At 39.1% G+C, this 22,731-nt stretch overlaps 2 protein-coding genes across 5 annotated transcripts in view; both read right to left on the reverse strand.

Moving 5' to 3' along the window:
- Positions 1–22,731, reverse strand: part of LOC136857109 (uncharacterized) — a 569,643-nt gene that overhangs the window by 174,302 nt on the left and 372,610 nt on the right. The window lies entirely within an intron of this gene.
- On the reverse strand, positions 14,778–16,823 carry LOC137497041 (uncharacterized). The gene is made up of 2 exons (XM_068225569.1): positions 16,688–16,823; positions 14,778–15,454 (listed from the first exon to the last, which is right to left on the reverse strand). The coding sequence occupies exons 1-2, from the start codon at positions 16,821–16,823 to the stop codon at positions 14,808–14,810; spliced, it is 783 nt and encodes a 260-aa protein (XP_068081670.1). The 3' UTR covers positions 14,778–14,807.

Below are 22,731 nucleotides of genomic sequence, written 5' to 3' on the forward strand. Positions count from 1 at the left end.
TGGACTGCTATGCATCAATTTTGATGTGATAATTAATTCCCGTTTTCCAGTTCTATTAAGACGAGAAGTACCAGTGGATTATTATGCGACACATTATATGAGAAATAGTAATTTATGTGTTAAATATATATGGGAGCTGGGTAGCAGTCCGACTCCTTGGTTAAATGGTGAGCGTAGTGGCCTTTGGTTTCGAGGGCCCCGGCTTCGATTCCCGGCCGCGACGGAAATTTTAACTCCGTATGGGTGATTCCTTTGGCTCAGGGAATGGATGTTTATGTTCGCCGTTATACACATCTCTTCATCAACATACAATGAACCACGGTAGCACAGAAAATACCCAATAGCGAATACATCCCTCCAATTAAGGTTGACGTCAGGAAGGATATCCGACCGTAAAACTGAACCTAGTCCACATGACGTACCAACCCTAATGAACTGAGTAAAAGGCCAAGAAGAAGAAGGAAGCTGCTTACTCGAGTAAATAAGGCGTAGTCGCTTCACCTGGAAGGCGGTGGTTTCTATTTCCCATCAGGGAGTCAAGAAATTCAGAAACAAGACTTCCATCCTGTAGAAAGCACATGGTCCTAGTTGAGTTCCAAAATTAATTCCTCACAAAGACGACAGGACGCAGAGCTATTCATTCTGACCTACTTAATACCCAGGTTACGGATAGTCCTCCACGGTTCTTCGTTGCTTGCATGACGATGCTTTTACCATAGGCAGTTTCGGTGTTGACCGAAGGTTTAAGATAATATACCCTTCCTTTCTTCACGTTCTGATTCTATGGAAAATTCCAACTGAAGTCGTCGGGATATGAACCCTGGTCACTCAGATTGGAAGTGGACTGGATAAATCACTACCCCATCCCCTCCTCCAGTACAAATATATATTATAATGAAGATTGTATATGAGTCTTAACGTAGGCCTTCCCATCACAGCATGCTCTCAATATCTGACGATAAGGTTAAGCCCGTTTAATAATATCGGGAGAAAGCAGAGTAAGTTAACCACGGTCAAACAAACAATACTATAGCCTACCTCACATAGGTGAATGGAATTTAATTTAAAAATCATGATCTTTGACGTTTTTTAAAAAGTGAAAGTAAAATAAAATATGTAGCATAACATTACACTGACAATGCGCCATAATCTGATCAGAATTTTCCGAGAGTCATTTGTGGATCTATAGGATATTTCAACTACTGCATATGAACACACCAAAGCTTAATTTATTACGCTATATTTCTTCAGCAATTCTTCATAAACAAAGCTTTACACATGAACTATCATATGCTCTCAAGAGTAAGAAACATCGTAAGGCCGTGATTTGCGTGAGGAGAAAGTTCGAAAGCGATCTACGTCTTCTTCAACTATCTTCCTTACCCATGCTCTCTAGCAAACAATCTTTGAATCTTTAAGGTCCATCTGTCATTGTCTTGCCAGGCCATATGACAGGCCCACTGGCATTTTAATCTGGAAACTACACAGGACATCTGCCTCGAACGTCTTTTTGGTGCATACTATCGATTTGTGTGCATATATAAACTAAGATGCTTGAGAAAAAATTAAACACACTATAGAGAGATGTCCAATTGAACGTGGGTACAGTAGTCGCATGCTGAAGGATTGCGGCTAAACTGATGAACATCTTTGCGCCGTATCCAACCACACCAGAAAAAATCGTGTGCGCCTGGAGGATTGAATGCTGTTTACTTGTGTAACAATCGAGTTATAGTCATACCTCGAATACAGTTACGTGTCCCTGTTGTGCAATTTGAAATAGGTCGCTTCGTAGAACTTCACGAGGCGAGATAGACATATCGATGGATTGCTACACACGTTGGTCATAATCAGGGAACGGATTTGTATGTAATAATAATTAATGAAATATATATATAGCGAAATATCGAATTATATATGTACTTGAAACTACAAAAAACGACCATTTATATTTAATATTAAAGTTAAACAAGCTAAACAAAGTAGGCTTACATGAAACATAATGTTCACTTTTCATTTTAATATGACCTTCGAAGCATGAGCGCTCGCAAGGGGGGCAAGGGGGGACACTGGAATTCTAAAGATGTTGATGTTGAATTGTTTAATATCATACCAGATTATTTCATAAACTGAAATTACTGACAGTCATCTAGCATATGTTATAACTGGAAGTTTCTGTAAACAATTTAATGTTGCTGACGTTATATTGGTTTTTATATTCAAGAAAATTGTTAATGTGCCCCCCCCCCCTGGAAAAGATCCTGCGGGCGCCCATGCTTCGAAGAACACACAATCTTACATTCTCTGTTAACTAAACAATGAATTACAAAATGTTCTTTTAAGTGCTGGAAAGTGATTCATTATCTATTGTCTGAAGGCAGATTTATATTCATTGAAACTGTGTTCAACATGTTCAGAAGAGGTAATACGGCGTAACGGCATGTTTGAACTTCACAATGTCTACTGGGCTTAAGCAAATACAGTAGAGACAATACGCGACACTTACGGATTTCACCTTGCTAAAATGGGAGACAATTCGACGGTGGCGCTCCTAGTGACTCGACCTGAACAAATAGCGCTAAATTCAAATATCAATGGAAATGTATATACGGAAATGGATAAATAAATTACGTCTAGAAATAAAGTGGTGTTGAGATATTAACTTCGAAGTTGCTACAGCAATTCTGGATAAATGAATGAAGAATTATTTAAAAGGTTATTATTTAAAGACTGAAATTAGACACATAAACAAGATATGAAATGGGCTGCTGTGAAATGGCTTGATCTTTCATTTATGCATTACTTTTTTAGCTTTAGCATTCCTGCCTGAACTTTTACGGTTGGATTTGTCTTTTTTCTCATTTAAAAAACATTGTATGATCACATTAAGACACTTGTCAATAAAATATCGACACATTCCTTACACACATGATGCAATGAATTAACATTTAAAGGCTGGACAATTTTCCTCATAACATGAAGCCTACTAACAGAAAAAAAAATCTATAAAATTCCGGCTTTAATCTGAGAAGAGGGATTAAAGAAAGAAAAGTATGAAAATGTTGTCGATAGTGATGCTTTGAGGAATATTTACGTTCAATTAGAGTAAAAATGTAACATACCCTTGGCTGTATAGTCGAGGATTTTTAAAGTCGCTGGCCCGGAAATGATCTGAACAGATCTTATAATTCTTATATAAGCGTAACGTCCCTTCTTTCTTGTACACCTTATCCAAATCGCTTCTGTGACATTTCAAAACCCACGGATCACACCTACAACAACACATCGGTATTGAAGGTTAACTGCTGCACTATACAACAAAATATGCGTATTACATTTTATGCCAGTTAAAATATGGGTCGAGCAGGACAGAAGATTATGAAGTACTATAAAGATCTCTGTCACTGGAAGAATATATATGCAAACACAATATTACTTACATATTCTTGTCAGGAGGGAACCTGAAGAACGACCGCGCATTTTTCTCTACTTCGTAATTACTGCAGGCAAACACAGCGCATACCTTTCCCCTCATGTTGAGAGGAGATATCAAGGAATGACACAGGCTACTATTTAATTATGCCAACTCACTGAAAACGCAAAAATAACACCAAAAACTTCACACAAATATACACGTGCTCTTATGAGAGAATCAGTACTGTTCAGGTCTATCCGCTAGAGTGAGCTCCAATAGCTGTCCCTCGATATCTCGCTCAGTGTCGCGTATTGTCTCTACTGTATTTGGCTTAAGTACATTGTTAACTCAACACAGCATTGGAGCAACCTTTCCCACTTCTTCATATTGAGGGTTCTTTGAAAGTACAGTGTCCATCTTCATTTTTGCTACATTTGCAACTTTACCTTTATCACGATCCAATTGTTACACAGTATTATTCACACTTTCGAAACGTTCAGAAAGTGACAGGTGTGAGTTTTGGAGGCTTTTGAGTGCTTTTGTGATGCATGCAAAATTATGCTGAAAGTACCTAACTTAAGTTATTCCTCACATTCTGTCGCAGTCAACTGTTTTCGCACGGTTGATGAATTGGATTTCCAGAGTTACGAAATTAAGGGACGGACACAGCCTGTTAATTTAACACTTTTTAGCCGAAATATGGACTATGTTGATTTTAATGACTAAGAATATAGAACATTATGTGCTAAACTTCGAAATATGGAAAACTATGGAAAATGAATATTGCGTTCTTCAACTCTACACGTCATGATTCGTAAAGATAATACAAAATATAATTCATTTTAGTTTCCTAAATATATATGTATTTACATAGAAATCCGTTACTTTATCATAATGCATCTGTAGTGGGTCTATGTTCAATTGAACAGGTCTACCCCCATAGACCAAGTTCGGGAAGGCCGCGTAGTACATGCGTACATCAAGATCAGGGTAACACATCCGCATCAGAGATACGAGCGAACGTAGCACCAGAGTATGCACACGAATCATTGGTAACCGTTTACCTGCAGCTGGAATACGAACACGTGTGCCTTTGGCCCTGCTTACTCTTCGGTCACAACACCGTCGTGCACGTCTCGTGTGATGTTGGGTTACGAATTACTACTAACTACTAAAAGTTTTCATTCCTCCCCTGAAGGGGGAAGCGGGCCTCTTAGACGGTGACGCCTTCTCTCAGGCCGGGAGATTTGTTACGGTGAGGGAGGTGTGCGGAGAAGGTGAGGGGGTGGGGCGGCCGTGGCCTATACTACGAACTGTCCCGGCATTCGCCTTAGTGGAGGAGAATGGAAAACCACGGAAAACCATTCTCGGGACAGCCGACGGGTGAGGCCAGGCGTGAAGTCCGGCACTGTGCCCCAGGTCCGTCTCCCGAATGCAGAGGCGTAGAGCCACGGTAGAGCCGTGGCCAACTTTCCTCTGCTCGGTTGGCCGGTCATAGTACAGAGCTGTTGGACCACGGACAAGCCGTGGCCTCTTAAGGGACGAAACCCACTCTGCATCCACCGACCTTACGAATTGCACGTTATTTTGTTTAATGGTGACAGCAGTTTCTGCCTTCATGCAAGTGATAACTGTTTACGTATGTGACATCAACCTGGTGAGCGTCATCTGCCAGAATGTACTCCCCCCCCCCCCCCAAATATGGGCCCAACTCCTGGCATCATGGTATGAGGCGCAATGAACTACAATCCCGTTAACCTTTTGGTGTTTTTGGTATACTCGTCCCCATACTGCTGTTGCTAGGTGACGTGCTCTTCATGGTGTTCGACAACTGCCCTGACCAGCACGATCCCTAACTTCTCTCGCACCGAACATGTCTGTGACATGACAAGACTATGTCTCACCCAGTCTATACGGCTAGCTAATAACCTTGCACAATTATTGTGACAACAGGTGCAAGGAGCTTGGAACTTAGTAGTACTGCACGATGACATTCGTCACCTGCGAGAATACAAGCTTTCTGGCTGGCCGAGGGTGGTGCACAGTATTCAGCACCTTCAGTACTTGGAGCCTATTGCTTGGTATGGTCTGCATTGATATCATTTAACGCCAACAACCTCTAGGCTGAATCGTGAATATAAAGTTATATACACAGTCAGGACGTTGCAAATTTTACCGCCAGCGAATTAACAGTAGAAATACATGCAAATTCTTTATTATTATAGTGCGTATAAACCATCACTCTAATAATAACAATAATTTAGTGTGGCTATTTCTAGCCGAGTGCAGCCCTTGTAAGGCAGACCCTCCGATGAGGGTGGGCGGCATCTACCATGTGTAGTTAACTGCGTGTTAATGTTGTGGAGGATAGTGTCATGTGTGGTGTGCGAGTTACAGGGATGTTGGGGACAGCACAAACACCCAGCCCCTGGGCCACTGGAATTATCCAATGAAGGTTAAAATCCCCGACCCGGTCGGGAATCGAACCCGGGACCCTCTGAACCGAAGGCCTGTACGCTGACCATTCAGCCAACGAGTCGGACTATCACTCTAATAATAATGGTTAATGCTATAGACCAGGGATGGCGAACCTTTTCCAACTAGTGTGCCATTTTAAGTCTTTTTTATTACTATCATCTGTTGACTGTGCCACTTATTATTTTCCATTAGGGGATGTCCTACACACACACCCCCCGTCGGGACTTTCTGTATAAATTCCCGATTATGTTTCATAATATGTCATGTATTTATTCTTTTACAGATTTATTTATTTATTTATTTATTCATTTATTATACATATATCTGGTAAATACATTTGATTGCATGTTCCGTGGGGCTGTGCCTCAATTATGGCCACGGCGGTTTCCTTCCCACTTGTACGCCAATCCCATTTTCGCCGCAAGACCTATCTATGTCGGTGCGACGTAAAAGAAATTGTAAGAAAATAGTTATTAGATACAAAATTCAAAAGTACTAATATTGCGAATGGACTTAATTTCCTCCACTAGCTTCATTATCATTCCATGTTGAAGTTTGTATGCTCAACAATTAAACTAATTTCTCCCTCATCACATTTCCATAACGAAATAGAAAATTTAAAAAAACAGGTATCCTTTTTTTTTTTGTAAGGTCACATTCTGCTTTCATCAAAACATTCTGCATACATGTGGGAGTTGTCCAAGTTAGCTTTCAACTGCTCCGAAACTTCTTCATTCATTTTTAATATTCTATCCTTGACAGCAGTTCAGCTGGCTGGCATCCTTTAATTATGTTAATTATTAGTTGTTTGTTAGGGAAGTTTTCAAATAATGTGTCGGACGTCAATAAGAAACTTTGTTTCAACAACTCACCGTCAGAAATCTGTTTCCCATGCATGCTGTACTATGCAGTGAGACAGTCGCACTGATATTATTCCTTGGCCGAAAAGATGATACAAAAGAATTAGTTTGTTTTGTGCAATGTTCGATATTTTGTTAAACGAACTCTCTTCATTTGAAATGGAACAAATATTCGAATGATCAGTCTCGAAGTTGCGCTTTACATTAAATGTGAGGGATACAACTGTTTTCGAACACAGGCAACACATCTTTTTACCAGTCCGAATTCCCTTGGCCAGAGTTCTTGAAAAATACGGTCACCACCTTTGTTAAGTTTCTGCTCTTTTCGGCACCGAAAACAAGTTTGCGATGTCCGTATACAAAACCACCAGAAAACGACTCATTTGACTTTCGGACCTATTAGTGTAGTGGTGTTGCCACATTGCACGTCCGAATGGAACTAGTATTTAGATTTTCGATATTTATTTCTTAGACGTGAAACTTTATATGTATTGTCTGCAGTGCAAGACGTATATATAAAATATTATTATGTTTATGTGGTGTGCCACCGAAATCGTGTTCGCGTCACCTAGTGACACGCGTGGCATAGGTTCGCCATCCCTGCTATAGACTATAAGGGACGCTGGAGGCCAGAATTTTGAGTTCCTTGGCTTAACATGAAATTTAACGACAGTGTTAACTCGCATTTAAATAGGCTTTATTGCTAACCAACTCCAGAAGTCGATCCCCCCAACTGAATTGCGCTTATCAGCCGACTTCGTTCTGGAGACAATCGGAGAGTAGTCTCTGCTAAAGTCAACCGGGTGCTAGTCAGACACAGTAAAGCAATAACACTGAATTATTTTATAAAAACGTCCAACGAAGATTTCTGGGTAAATTTATGAAATTCTAAGCTCTCATCTCTCTAATAATAATAATAATAATAATAATAATAATAATAATAATAATAATAATAATAATAATAATAATAATAATAATAATAATATAGCATCAAAGGAAGGCCTCCAGATATCGTACGGAAAAAACCAGTACATGGAAAATCTACATCTACATAGCAAAAAAACAAAAACAAAAAAAAACCCACCGCTAGAGATGGAAAACAGAACAATTACACAGGTGTCCTCCTTTGAAAACCTTGGAGAAATCATACTACCATCGGGACTAGACAGTAGGGCCAACATAGAAAGAGCCACTGAACTCTATACGACGTACAGACCAACGTGGAATTACTACAAGAGAGTCATATTGCGTAATTAAAAATTACGGCATTACAAGACAGTTGTTTTGCCGGAAGCTTTATACGCCTTAGAAACCATATCCCTTGGAGGTCACTTTAAAATCATAGAAACTGAAAAGCAAGAAAGGAAAATTCTCCGGAAAATGTATGGTCCCACGAGAGAAAATGGAATGTGGATTAAGAGGGGAACAGCGGATCTCTACTCATTAAGTGACAGGTTCACCGATGCCGTACGCAAGAGACGCCTGGCATTCTATGGTCATAGGCTATCTATAGAATCGACAGCGACAGACTCACCAAAATAATATTTAAAGTAATTAGCTCAAAGAAGTTAAAAATAAACTCGCTAGAAGAAACTAAAGTGGACCTCGAGGAAATGAATATCACGGACGACATCATAGAAGATCGTGGAACCTTTCGTACAACAGTGGCCAAGCACAAATTCGTGGAGAAACCTAAAAAGAAAATTGGTAGGAAGTGGTCCATAGAATGCAAGATGCAACACAGTGCATTCATGAAGCGATTTTGGCAGGATAAGAAGGCGAAAACCATCAGGCCATCGAACAAGTTCAAACGCGCTCTTTGAATGGGCATAACAAAGAAAGAAGAATAAGAATAATACCGAGCGAGTCGGTTAGGGGGTCTGGTTGGATTTGGGAGGGACTGGATTCGAATCCCACTTTAGATTGTTTTGTATGGTTTCTCAGCTTTACACCTGTACCTTACTTAAGGCAACGGTCACTTCCTTCACCTTCCTACCCCATCGTCACCATAAGATCTCTTTGCGTCTGTGCGACGTAAAGCAAATACTGTATATATAAAAACATAATAAAACGTACGGCATCAAGCTACTATACGAGGGCATTTTGAATTTTGTAGTGTTGTTGGGAATGTGTTACTAGAGATCTCTTACTTGGCAATATCGCATGACTATTTTTCGCCCTTCAAAAATCCGACTGCCTCTGCCTGGTTTTGTCCCGTTAATAAGGCATCTGGAAGCCAACACTCTACCTCCGTGATCGCAAAGTGTCATTTCAGACCAACATGCGGAAGACGTCATACGATATTCCTCCTTGCTCACCACTTCGCTTAGCTGAGAAAAAAAGGAATCTGCATTCATAAGGAGAACGTGAAGTGGAATGGTTTACTGTGATCTAAAATATTGATGGGTTTCAACAACAACAATATAGTTTTAATGTTTTTAAATGTTTGAAAAAAATAATATTGACCACCGAGCGAGTCGGCTGTGCGGTTAGGGACGCGCAGCTGTGAGCTTGCATCCGGGAGATAGTTTCGAACCCCACTGTCGGCAGCCCTCAAGATGGTTTTCCGTGGTTTCCCATTTTCACACCAGGCTGTACCTTAATTAAGACCACGGGCGCTTCCTTCCCACTCCGAGCCCTTTCCTATCTCATCGTCGCCATAAGAACTATCTGTGTCGGTGCGAAGTAAAGCAAATTGTAAAAATATTGACCCCTCTAAATACCCACTTTCCAGGTCATTTCCTGCCAGAAACGGAGCTATGTTCGGTCTACTGTACATACATTTGTGAGCAGTTTTAAAAAAGGAACACACTCAAATCACAAAAGAACAGTTTCAGATGTCAACATTCGTGCTCAATTAACGGTGATCATTTATGAGGTGACCCCTAGTTTTGAAGGTCTTGTAGGATGAGCGGTTCAGACGGTTGAGACGCTGGCCGGCTCAGTCCGGTGGTATTTGAAGGTGCTCAAATACGTCAGCTTAGTGTTGGTAGATTAACTGGCACGTAAAAGAACTCCTGCGGGACTAAATTCCCGCTCCTCGGCGTCTCCGAAAACCGTCAAAAATAGTTAGTGGGACGTAAAGCAAATAACATTATTATTAAGATGCATGTGCAATGTCACAATGACGAAAATCACTCTTATTTTAATAATACATTAATACAGAAAAACACATATCGATCTAATCCTAGCAGTTTTTCATTCCTTCTTTCTTTCTTTCTTTCTCTCTCAATTCTTTGTTGTGAACACCAGCGGTAGAGAAGGTGTTCATACTCCACCTCTGCGTTCTCGCACACTATGATGAACGACCCCCACCTCTAGCCTTCACCCTGTGTTTAGGGGGTAGTATTCACAATACGTTGGGCCGATGATCCAGATGTTAAGCCCGTTAAACAACTATCATCATCCTCATCCTCATCCTCAGTAATTTGCGACGTTTTGCGACCACTGCTCTACCTGACAGACAGAAGGAGGTCATCTCATCCTGAAACACCCACACGCATTGAAACGTGATATGGACCCTAACATATTTACCCTTCCTTGATCGGTTGAATCCTCTCATAGGTTCTACGTATAGTACACCCAGATATGAGAGAGAGATGTAGGCTCCTAATTTGGTCAGTGTCTACACCACAGAACCAAAGATAACATCTGACATCACAGATGACGTAAGAGTATGCTGGGCATATAATGCAAGGTTGATTCTGACACACACAGCTAGCGGCACTAGAGTTAGAAGCTGTTGAAACCTCAGCTCAGTTTACGCGCTGATGTCATATGCAACAAATATGGCTTTAAATAAATACTGTTGTTAATGCTGCTGCTCCTGATAATCACGATGATAATAATAACTTCCTGTGGCTATTGTAGCCATTCTTAAGCGTCTGCCGTGTGAGACATTGCGTGTAGCTTCACTTTCATCCTACAATGCCTTGTCTCGGTATTGCTCAATTGATAGTCCCATACTCACTCTTAACTCACCATCAGCACTTCAGTTCCTTTCACCTCGCTGGTTGCATTACAGTTACATTGACATCTAGAACAGTTGCTTATTGTGTTAAGAAATAATGGAATATACACTTCTGTTACGGGTGTGTAGGGAGACAGATTAGCAGTCAAATATCTTGATAATAAATATAACGCTAAAACTAGCAGTTTCCCGCTGGCTCCGCCCGTATTGTACAAAGTATGGTGTTGTTCGTTATCCTCACGGATGTATTTGCAAAGTTTGGAGTTAATGAAATAAAGCACATGATCTGCTGTGGTAATAGAATGTAATATTATGTTAACAAAACACTTGAAAATACATCACATAAAGAAAATGAATTAAACGTTGCTTGGAACAACACTACGCGCCGAACTGTTAAAAAGTCCTTCAAAGATCTTTGTCATGGAGACAAATGTACTCATAGCTTTTCTCAAAATCTACCAATTTAAGTAGTTATTACCTCAAAAGAAAGTGCTTGATCCACTGAGTGGTTTTAGACCAAAATGAACTGTGTACCTCAATTAGAACAAAAGATATGATTGCTTCAATGAGAAAAAATGTTGAAGAAATGAGACGTCAAATTGAATGTGCACTCATAACTTTCCTCAGAATCAACCAATTTGAATAGTTAAGAGCTGAAATGAAAGAGCTTGATCCACCGAGTGTTCTTAGGCCAAAACGTACTCCATACCTCAATTAGAACCAAAGATATGTTTGCTTCAAAGAGACAAAAAATTGAAAAAATCAAAAATCTGCGGAAGGCGGAAGTTAAGTGATTTAATATCGTACCTGATGACAAATCTGTCACCCGGTTACTGGATACTGGCCGCACTTAAGCGACTGCAGCTATCGAGCTCGGTCCGGTAGTATTTGAAGGTGTTAAACTATCATAGCGGACTACAGAACAAACTCACAAGATCTTCAAAAATCTATCAGTGACTACTGCAATATATCTGGTGGAAAGCTAAATGCTAATAAATCGTGGTTGTTAAAGTTAGGAAAAAGCCAGCTACGTGATACAACTTCATTAAACTGGGCATCGTTGCAGCAAGAGGTAAACAACCTTAGCCCTTAAATGCACAGCATTTCACATGTGCGAAGGAGAATTTACTTGCTTTTTATTTCTGATTTACGCTTTTACTATTGTCACGGCCGACTGGATCCCTCGCTGCGCTCCGTAAGGAGCTAGCTAGAGCGCATCAAGTCGGCCGTGCTAGTGTGCATTTACTTCTACCTTGCAGATAAACTCGCTGGACGTCGCTAGTGTTTAAAAAATTAACAGTCTTTTACTGTATGCTTTTTCTTGCTAATCATCTGGAGTGAAGTTTAGACAGTTAAGGTAAAACAATTAAAATGTGTCGACATTTTTCTGGACTCCTCTGTAAACGTACAGAAATGTATATCACTTCAAGTGTAAATAAAAATGTAATTATTACTTAGCAGGCATATCCATTTCTTCAGAGATTTTGTTCCATGAATTGCGTTGATGGTCACACAAGTGATATTTCAATCACCTAGATCCAACAAGCATTTTCGTTTATGTATTAACATGAACTTTTCAAACTCCATATTGCTCGTAGTTCGTACGTAAAGATTCGGTAAAATCCCAGCAAGCTGGGAACGTGATAGGACTTTGTATAAGCACGACTAAAGGTCCGCTCCCACCTAGTGGAATCGAATCGAACCGAACAGTCGAAATTTCCGCTCGGCCGCTCACATCTAGCAGCCAGCAGCGGAATAGAATCGAACGGGATTCTACGCGGGAAATATAAGGCACGCAATGGACAGTTTAATAGCGCTAGCACTTTTGTGTGAAGAGGCGGAAAATGAAGATAATGAGAGGAAAAGAGATCGGAGAAGATTCTGGGTACATGAAATTAATTTAACAAGAGAGCCGAAAGGAGAGTATGCAACTTTATTTGAATATTTATTGCGCGATGAAGCTAAGTTTCGGCAGTACTTCAGAATGAGTGTGTTGAAATTTCAACAACTATTTCAGATGGCAGAACCACATTTAACGAAACAGTTTACAAGATTTCGTGCACCAGTACCTCCTCTTCTGAGAATGATCGTCTGCTTGAGGTAAGTTGTAAAATTTTTAAGCCAAAACCGAAAATATATATATATATATATATATCATAATATATGATAATGACAATTATGTGGGTAGGCCTATGTTTAGACACTTCGTTATCAATCCTGTTGAGTGTTTCCGGCAAGTGAGCTTGTTGTGGGCAAGTTTTATTACAAATTATTGACGAAATTCTAGCGAGCTGTTACGGAGAATGTTAATTTCTCCATAGCAGTACCGATATTATTTTAACGTCAACTCGAACGTGAAGCCTAATCAGTTGTCAGCTGACTGGGAAATTTGATAGCAATAGAAGTAAATAAAAGCAATAATTGTTATATAATTACTGCAGTAGAAATGCAAACTAGCTCCATCACTTCACCGTGAAATAATCATCGCATGCATCTCTACCGGTACCTACCTTGTAGAAATTTACTGGAAAGAGCAAGTTGGCGTAATCCCGCCGTGATCTTCTAATTTTACTTATTTGTTCTATTCCCTGTCGAATAAGAGTTTTGTGAAGTTCGAAAGCTACTCGGTGTGAACTAATAAGATAAATGACTTATCCTTATTCATATATTCGTTATTAATGGCTATAAATAGGTTTTTCTGCTGCATTCAAACTTTGAGTTTTAGGCCTAAATTCTAATAACAGCCTATATCGAAATAAAATCTTGATCATGACCTTTTAGAGCATTATAAAACTTTGCATTTGTTATTCTGGCTACTGACAACCTATAGCTATTCTGTTCTACTTTTCTGAATTCCTACAAGACAGCAAATTTAAATTAGTGTGGTGCTTTCCAAGTATTAGTGGGCTATTATGTTCTGTAAAATTAGGACTATAGATTGTAAGAGTGGAACTTGAACTCACATAAAAATATCAAAGGAAATATGTTCAAACTCAAAAAAAGAATAAGGAACGTAAAATACTTTCAACACCAACAACTGAATTACCCCCAGAATATCAGAAAAAGTTGAATGAGAGAAAATTGTTCATTTCATACTAGGCCTATTGGTAGACAGATAGGAATAGTCCTGCATAGAATCCTCATTAGAATAATAATTTAAATCCTCTAAGTTTATGGCATTAGGCTTGACAGCAGCTTTATTAAACATTATTAAATTTAAATTTGCTGTCCTGTGGAAAATCAAAAGTCAAACAGTATAGCTGTAGGGTGTCAGTAGCCAGAATAACAAATGAAAGGTTTTATAATGCTTTAAAAGGTCATGATCAAGATTTTATTATAATATAGGCTGCAGGCCTAATTAGAATTTAGGCCTAAAACTCAAAGCTTGAATTACTTAAATTTAAATTTTCACTGAATAACTAGGGCTACTAATTTTTAATTGCACTCTGGTTGTACCTGATAATGAAGGTGCCCCAAGTTCTTATTGGAACTAAAACAAATTTTATTTTGTTTTTAGTTCTTGTTTGAGGTTGTTCCCAATAAGTTGGCCTACTAATTGTTAACCTAATTTGAATGATATTCGTACCAGTAGTATTAACATGGTTGATGAAAGTAGATTTGTCTCCAGTACCTATGTTAAAACATTATTAATGGGAGACCTTGTAATAAATATACAGGCAGGTCTCTTAGCAAACTTTTTACAACCTGTCAGTAAGATATTTTCTAATTTCTTGATTCATTGGGACCAGATCATATGAGTTATAGGAAGCAGTTGATATTAATTTTGAATAACTCGTAACAGGTCGAAGGTAGATACCACTACAGAGAGATTAAAAGTAGCATTCATTGATAACACATGTGATATACAGGAAGGTTTCTTGGAATACACCATAATATGAGGGACTAATGTATATTTTAAGAAAAAGTTTACCCAGTTTTGAAGTTTCTGAGAATAATTACTTGAGGTAAGCTGCAATAATTTTAAATTTAATAAAAACAGTAATTGAATCTTAAAATAATCTATTTTATTACAACTTATAGCAGTGAACAGAACAACAACAAAATAATGTACTTTTTGTACTCTTCATTGATAACCCTGTCGGTTGACTGCTTCCATCTCAGCATCTGTCACAGCTTCTAGTACCCTTCTCTTCGTAGCAATTTGAAGGTCCAGAGGCAAAGATTTTACAGTCTCTGCCATACTTAAAAAGAAGTGTGTTATCGCATCAGTTTTGTTTGTTTCAAGAGGGTTCACCTTTTCCAGATAATTAGACAAAACTGTAGCTACAGATGTGGATGGAGGTGTCTGGGATCGTTTCCTTTTAAAACCAGAATGCACTGTTTTTGTTGATGGTGAGATTGTTGCCTGTGAAGTAGATGGTTTTTCTTGTGTGAACTGGTTAGGATCTGCAGCACAAGTTCCTTCAGTGGTTTCTGGCTCAATATACACTACAGACTCAGGTGTTACAGGTTCGGTTGATATAATGGTGTTATTGTCATTCAAAAGAAAATATTGAGTTGGTTCTATTATTAAATTCTGGGATGTGTTTTCTGTGGAAATATTGGATAACTGTGGGGAAATTGGTGCAAGGTATGGCTTCAAGAATGACAGCTCATTCTGAAATCTCCAGTCTTTTTTTACCCCTCCCTGACTTCCACTTTTTTCTTTCTTGATCAGAGATTTCCTGTAGCATTCTCTCAAACGCTTCCAGGATTCTTTACATTCAGTTGCTGGAAAAGAAAACAGGCCCATAAGTACCATAATTTATATTTGTAACATAAATACTATATAAGGCAAAATATAGTGAACTGTTCTCTATTTTGTTTCAGGTTCCTTGCTACAGGGGATAGCTTGCGAACAATTTCGTTCAGCTACAGGTTAGGACATTCCACAGTCGTCAAAATTGTTAATGAAACATGTGAAATTTTATCGAACATTCTTCATCCTATATACATGCCAAAACCGACTGAAGAAAAATGGAAAAGTGTTGAGAAGGGATTTCAAGAACGATGGCACTTCCCAAACTGTATAGGTTCCATTGATGGGAAACATGTCATCATACAAGCACCAAATAAAAGTGGTTCTTTGTTTTATAATTACAAGGGCACATTTTCTATTGTTCTTTTGGCATTGGTGGACTCGAACTATAAATTCATAGCCGTGGATATTGGAGCATTTGGTTCTAATAGTGATGGAGGAATTTTTCAAAATTCAAATTTAGGAAAAGCGCTGGAAACAAAAACTTGAATATTCCGGAAAAGAAAAATCTACCTGGTACGGATATCCATTTACCCCATGTTATTGTAGGGGATGAAGCATTCCCCTTAAAGACTTATTTGATGCGACCTTACTCCAAAGCTCAATTAAATGGCAACAAAGAAAAGAAAATATTTAATTACAGACTCAGTAGAGCGCGAAATGTAGTAGAGAACACATTCGGAATAATGGCTCAAAAGTTTAGACTGTATCAAAGACGTTTGCAGCAAACTCCTCAACATGTAAAGAACATAGTTTTCACAACTTGTGTACTGCACAATTTCTTGAGAGACGATGTAATTTCGTTCGTTGAAGAGGAATCGTTAAATTCAACTTCAGCAGCTCTGCAGCGGTTGCATTTTACAGGAGGAAATGCTACTTCTGTTGCAATGGGAGTACGTGATGAATTTAAAACTTATTTTAATGCAGTAGGTTGCGTACCATGGCAAAACGACATCATTAATAGAGGTAGACTGAACACAAATTAAAATCTGTGAAGTGTTTGTTGTCCGCAGCAAAGTGTAGCACTTATGAAATTGTTCAATGTAAATATATATTTTTTATTGTAAATACTGTAAATATAATAAATATAGGCCTAAGTGATGTCAATTATCGTACTAGTATACTATATGTGTACTTCAACATGATACAATTTTATAGTAAGGTCAACAACAATTATGAAATAACTTGTATATAATCTTTCTAACCTGTTTGATTTTTTATTTCCTTGCTTATTTCCTCCCAGGCATTCTCTCTTACGTTGTTGTTACAGTAGTGCTTGTGGGACTTGTCATAAAGAAAACTGTATTTCTGAACTAAACTGATCAGCTTTTCTGTGTCCATTATTATAAATAAAGCAAATTAACTATCGCAAATTAAAACGTCTCATCAGTCTGTAGGAAACAGCTGACTTCCACCTGATACACATTTGCCGCCAAATCCCCGACCGAAAGATGCCGATCGTTTACGAAGTTACACGAATGTTGATAATTCTGTTCGATTCCGCTCCGCTAGTCGAAAAATATTCTTGGCAGAGAATCCTGTTCCGTTCGGTTCGATTCGATTCGACTCGTGGCGATCGCCATCTCTATCTCCCATTTAAACACATGTTAAAAAAAATTCTGTTCGGTTCGATTCGATTCCATTCCACTAGGTGGGAGCGGGCCTTAAGTCGTGTGCAGTGTGCGAGCCCGTATAGCATTACTAGAGTCCGGATAGTTCGTACATATTCGCGCGTATGAATACGGATCCAAAGTGCGCTCACCCTGAGACTTAGAGTTTCTCAAATATTATCTTCATACATACATACATACATACATACATACATAATACATACATACATACATACATACATACATACATCTTACCGAGCGAGTTAGCAGTGCAATTAGGGGCGCGGAGCTGTGTGCTTGATTCGGGAGATAGTGGATTCGAATCCCACTGTCGGCAGCCCTGAAGATGGTTTTCCGTGGTTTTCCATTTTCACACCAGGCAAATGCTGGGGTTGTACCTTAAATAAGGCCATGGTCGCTTCCTTTCTACTCCTACAAACAAAAGAAACTTTGTTGACGTAACAGATGTGTTATAAAGAGAGACCACAAGCAAAATATTAAAGGCCTGTTTCTACTGCAAGGCTACCCCGCCCTATCACTCGTTTTTGGAGAACTTGATCGAGATACAGCGGAACATCTTCAGCATAATGGGTAAGAGCTATATCGTGCTAGAAATAAAGTTGATCAAAGGAATCCTGTTGCAACCTCCGAAGTATATCCAAGTACAGTAAAACCTCGTTTATCCTTCCCTCGTTGATCCGGATAATCCGGATAATTTATAAATGTAATGTTAACTTTAGATATTAATCTTTAATTATGATTGCAAGAACGTAACTATAAGTACCGTACGCCAAATATTCGCGTTTTAGTTTGATTGAATACACAGTTATTGCAAAGATTGTACAATAAATTATGGCAATACTGTACTGTAAAATTATTTTCTTTTTAGTTTAAGAAAGAATTACTAAAGTGCGCTGACGTGGTATGACGGTGGCTACGGCACTATGACGCAAGAAGAAATTGTAGCGGCATGGACTCTACAGCAGACAGCGAGAAAGATGACGTGGACGACGAGAGAGCGATTTCGCCGCAGCAGTGGACGACACATGCAGCTGACAAACATCATGGCGTACTTGGAACGTCAGCCTAACACCACTCCAGCTGAACTATTAATGATAAAGCGTTTGTGTGACCGTGCTTCATTCAAACACCACACGTGTTTGAAACAGAAGACAGTGGGCCAATTCTTTGTTAAGAAATTATGTGATTTCATGTGATTAAGATTGTTATATTTGTAATTTGTAGGCAATCCTATGTAAATGAATATTGAATTTTCACGACCGCATTGTAATCGAAACAGACTTTCAACGTATTAGATCGTGTTGCGTACATGTAGTACGTGTTGAAGAGATGTTAAGTACAGAACAAAAACGGCCACCCGGACACCACTGGGATCCGAACCCGCAACCTCCCGATTTCGCGTCGGTTGCTCTACCAGTTAAGGTATGGTGGCCTACGCTATCTTTGTTCTGTTTGAAAGGATCTGAGCTACAGGTCTGGCACTGCTGCTAGCACACTGTAGAGTGCGTTTAAGTCGCCCGTTGTGGGGCACGTCCGGCTGGTGTCCGGCTGGCCATTTTTGTTCTGTACTTAATATCTCTTCAACACGTACTACATGCACGTAACACGACCTAATACGTTGAAAGTCTGTTTCGAATCCTATGTAAGTTACATAATTTTGTTACGAAACATAGCTTTTTATCTTAATAAACGATAAATCTGCTTATTTAAGGGGTTTGGCTTGCTTATTACTCATATAATCAAGATTATCCGGATTTTCGATGGTCCGGGTTGCCTTTGGTCCCAGTTGGTCCGGATAAACGGCCCAAAGACACCGCGTTCCGCCCAAACATTCACAGTACACGGCCCGTACTTGTAGACATGGGCTTATGCCATGTCAAGGAGAAAAAGATGAAACTCTTTACGTTTTGCAGAGACTTTACTTTGCGTCTTCCGAAGAAAATCTCGACTGTTAACGAGGAAGTCTTCTACAATAACACTAGTCAATAGCCATTTTGCATCTGGGATGTGATATATCAACTAGTATGTATTTTGGTGTGTAGAATCCGAATATACCTTTCAAAATGTTCTAGCAGTACCATTTTGAGTTTTTAAAAGTTTTTTTATTTTTCGTATTCAGTATGTCGCTTTTTGCTGTTCTTCTGTTTTGATGTTTAATGGTTTCTTTTTGATTTGCAGAGGAGAGCTAGAAGATCTACAAATCGTCAGTAAATGGTTGGTGTGGTAATCCAGTGGTGTGAAAGAGATCCTCAGTGAGTGTTTCCTGTGAAAGGTAGTGCAAACGTTTTGTGTTTAAAACTTACACTAAGAAAAATGGCAACTAGTAAATCTCGTTGCTGTCTAAACCACCCCGGCAACTTTTGTTATGTGTGTGGGAAATTCACTCTAAAAGCCCAAAGAAAACCAATTACTGATTTGGTTAAGAAGGCATATAAATTGTATTTCGATTGTCCTGTTGGTGATGAAGATAAAAAATTTGCACCTCATATTGCCTGCATAACCTGTACTATAACCTTAACCGAGTGGTTGAAAGGAAAACGCAATAAAGTATCCAAATGTATCTTCAGTGCATCTGCCTGTGCCCCTTGATGAGGGATTGCCTGTTCCTGTCTGTAACTTGAAAGCCACGGAACCGGACACCATGTCAAGTGAATCAGAAAGTATTGAACATATAGAAGAGTACTGCCCTCAATATCATGACACTTCGCCTCAGCTCTTTAATCAAGAGGAATTGAATGATTTGATTCGTCATCTAAAAGTTTCGAAACAGCAAGCTGAAATATTGGGGTCGAGACTGCAACAACGGAACCTTCTAGCTCCAGGGATAAAAGTTTCCTGTTTTCGCTCAATATTTCGATATGCAGAATTCAATGTGTGTATGTAGAAATGTCAATGGTCTGATGATGCAGCTAGGTGTACAACATAATCCACAGGAGTGGCGACTATTTATTGACTCCAGTAAAACCAGCTTGAAAGCAGTACGACTGCATAATGTCAATGCATTTCCATCGGTACATTCGGCTTACGCAGTAGACATGAAAGAAACTTTTGAAACCATGGCTTTGCTGCTAGAGGCAATCAAATATAAGGATAATGAATGGCACTTTTGCTGTGATTTAAAAATTGTTTCACTCCTTACAGCTTTACAGGCTGTATTCACGAAATACTGCTGCTTCACTTTGTAAAAGCTCTGGATAAAGAAGGTGAGGCCTTCAATCACTTAAAAGAAAAGTTTTCAAAATTAAGTGAGGCAAAGCTGAAAGAGGGTATATTTGTTGGACCACAAATAAGAAAATTGCTGTAGATCCAACCTTTGATACCAAACTCAGAGTTATTTATCAAATTAGCTGCTTGGTCTTCTTTTAAAGCAATTGTAAAGGGCTTTTTGGGTAACAGAAAAGACAAAAACAATGTTACCATTGTGAATGATCTGTTGGACAACTATAAAAATATAAAATTCACTTTTTACATTCTCACCTTGATTTCTTCCCGGAAAATTTGGGAGCCGTAAGCGATGAGCATGGTGAACGCTTTCACCAAGACATTCTTAGCATGGAACACTGTTACCAAGGCCATTGGAACCCTTCGATGATGGGTGACTACTGCTGAGGTCTTGTTAGGGAGAGTGATGAAACGGTAAACAAGAGCTCCGTCGTCGCATTCTCCAAAAACCAAAGACGATTAAAGGTGAAAATACCTTTTGAACTAATTTGAACATTTTATTAGCATCATGCCCATTTATACATACAAAATAGTATTGATTTCAAACGTTCTGAATATGTATTTTTGTTTGTTTGACTTCATTGTGTAAATTTTCGCTATTGCCATCTTTATTCTGCTATATATCTAGGAAATGTGACGTCATAGAGAAAAACTGATTTTACCAGTGTATTCAGCACCCCAGAATTAGGTAAATCCATACTTTTATAAACCAGATAAAAAAAATGTTTAAATGTGTTAACTAGTGTAATCATGCTGAGGTCTGAATTTAAGGATGCTTTACCGTTGGACCTGTAGTGGTACGCTCGTTCGTCACCAGGTTGCTCTCTGTATGCTGGCACAGCGCTCCAAGCGGGAGCTGACGACAACATTAAGCTCAAATCACGGCCGACTTGATGCGCCGCTCTAGCACTTGAGTCTAGGGAATGTCGAGGTGCAGCCAATAATTGGCTATGTTCGGGCCTACTCGAGTCATCTCGGCGTTTAGTACCGCCTACCTAGCGATTGTGCACCACGTGTGGGGCAAGAAGAAGAAGAAGAAGCTTTGTTTTGTTTTGCTGTCGAGGTGCAGCCATAAAGCATTTCCGCGAGGTGCAGCCGATGCAGCTAGACGCCGTACATGTTTGTATAACTTTAAAGCCTAGAGTTTTAACTACGGTACTTAACTATATTTTTAAAGCGTTTTCAAGTCCCTGAAAAATAATTGCTAGTTGCTTTACGACGCACCGACACAAATAGGTCTTATGGCGACGGTGGGAGAGGAAAGGGCTAGGAGTGGGAGGGAAGTGGCCGTGGCCTTAATTAATTGCCTGGTGTGAAAATGGGAAACCACGGAAAACCGTTTTCAGGGCTGCCGACAGTGGGGTTCGAACCTACTATCTCCCGAATACTGGAAACTGGCCGCACTTAAGCAACTGCAGCTGTCAAGCTCGGTTGAAAAATCACGAACGTTACGTGTTTAACAATGATAGAAATAATGAAACTAAATAATGATTTTTGCTTCTTTCTATTACGATAGTTGAATGTTAATACTGATAGTAATAATAAAACTCAATAAGGATTTCAGTTTGTTCGAATCCTTGGTTGAATGGCCAGCGTTGTGGCCGTCGTTTCAGAAGGTCCCGGATTTGATTCCAATCCGGATCGGAGATTTTAATCCCGTCTAATTACTTCTGGCTCAGAGACTGGGTGTGATTAGACCCATATTAAATTAGCTGTAATATGCTTACAATAGTGTGATTTTTTATTCCACCTTTTCAATACAATTGGTTTTATGTTGTTAGATCATAATCATAAAATAGTGTTGTAGCACTATGATCTAACAACATAAAACCAATTGTATTGAAAAGGTGGAATAAAAAATCACAATATTGTAAGCATATCAAGTGGTATGTTCCGAGCTGTCAGGGGAGAGATGGCGTTGGAGGACATCAGTAGACGAATAAGTTTGAGTGGTGTGTTTAAAAGTAGGAAGGATCACAGAATGAAGATAAAGTTGGAATTCAAGAGGACAAATTGGGGCAAATATTCGTTTATAGGAAGGGGAGTTAGGTATTGGAATAACTTACCAAGGGAGATGTTCAATAAATTTCCCATTTCTATGCAGTCCTTTAAGAAAAGGCTAGGAAAACAACAGGTAGGGAATCTGCCACCTGGGCGACTGCTCTAAATGCAGATCAGTAGTGATTGATTGATTGATTATCAATTTAGCAAAAGTATGGTATTTTAATTAATGCCTATCAAAATACGTACAATTGAAACTGCCTAAAAATATTTTAGAAACTACTTGACAGTCTTTTAGGCAGCTAAAATAACATTTTAACACCTAAATATCCGAAGTCTAGTAATCATTATTGCATGTTTCTGCGGTGGTTGGGAGTGCAGTGTGTTGTCTGAAT

The sequence above is a fragment of the Anabrus simplex genome, chromosome 1, assembly GCF_040414725.1.
Source record: "Anabrus simplex isolate iqAnaSimp1 chromosome 1, ASM4041472v1, whole genome shotgun sequence".
NCBI lineage: Eukaryota > Metazoa > Arthropoda > Insecta > Orthoptera > Tettigoniidae > Anabrus > Anabrus simplex.

Bases quoted from the DNA above. Each gene is read 5' to 3' on its own strand.
- LOC137497041 (XM_068225569.1), bottom strand. From the start codon at position 16,823: ATGGACACAGAAAAGCTGATCAGTTTAGTTCAGAAATACAGTTTTCTT. The intron at 15,455-16,687 runs GTTAGAAAGATT...TTTCTTTTCCAG, and splicing joins GGAAATAAAAAATCAAACAG to CAACTGAATGTAAAGAATCC.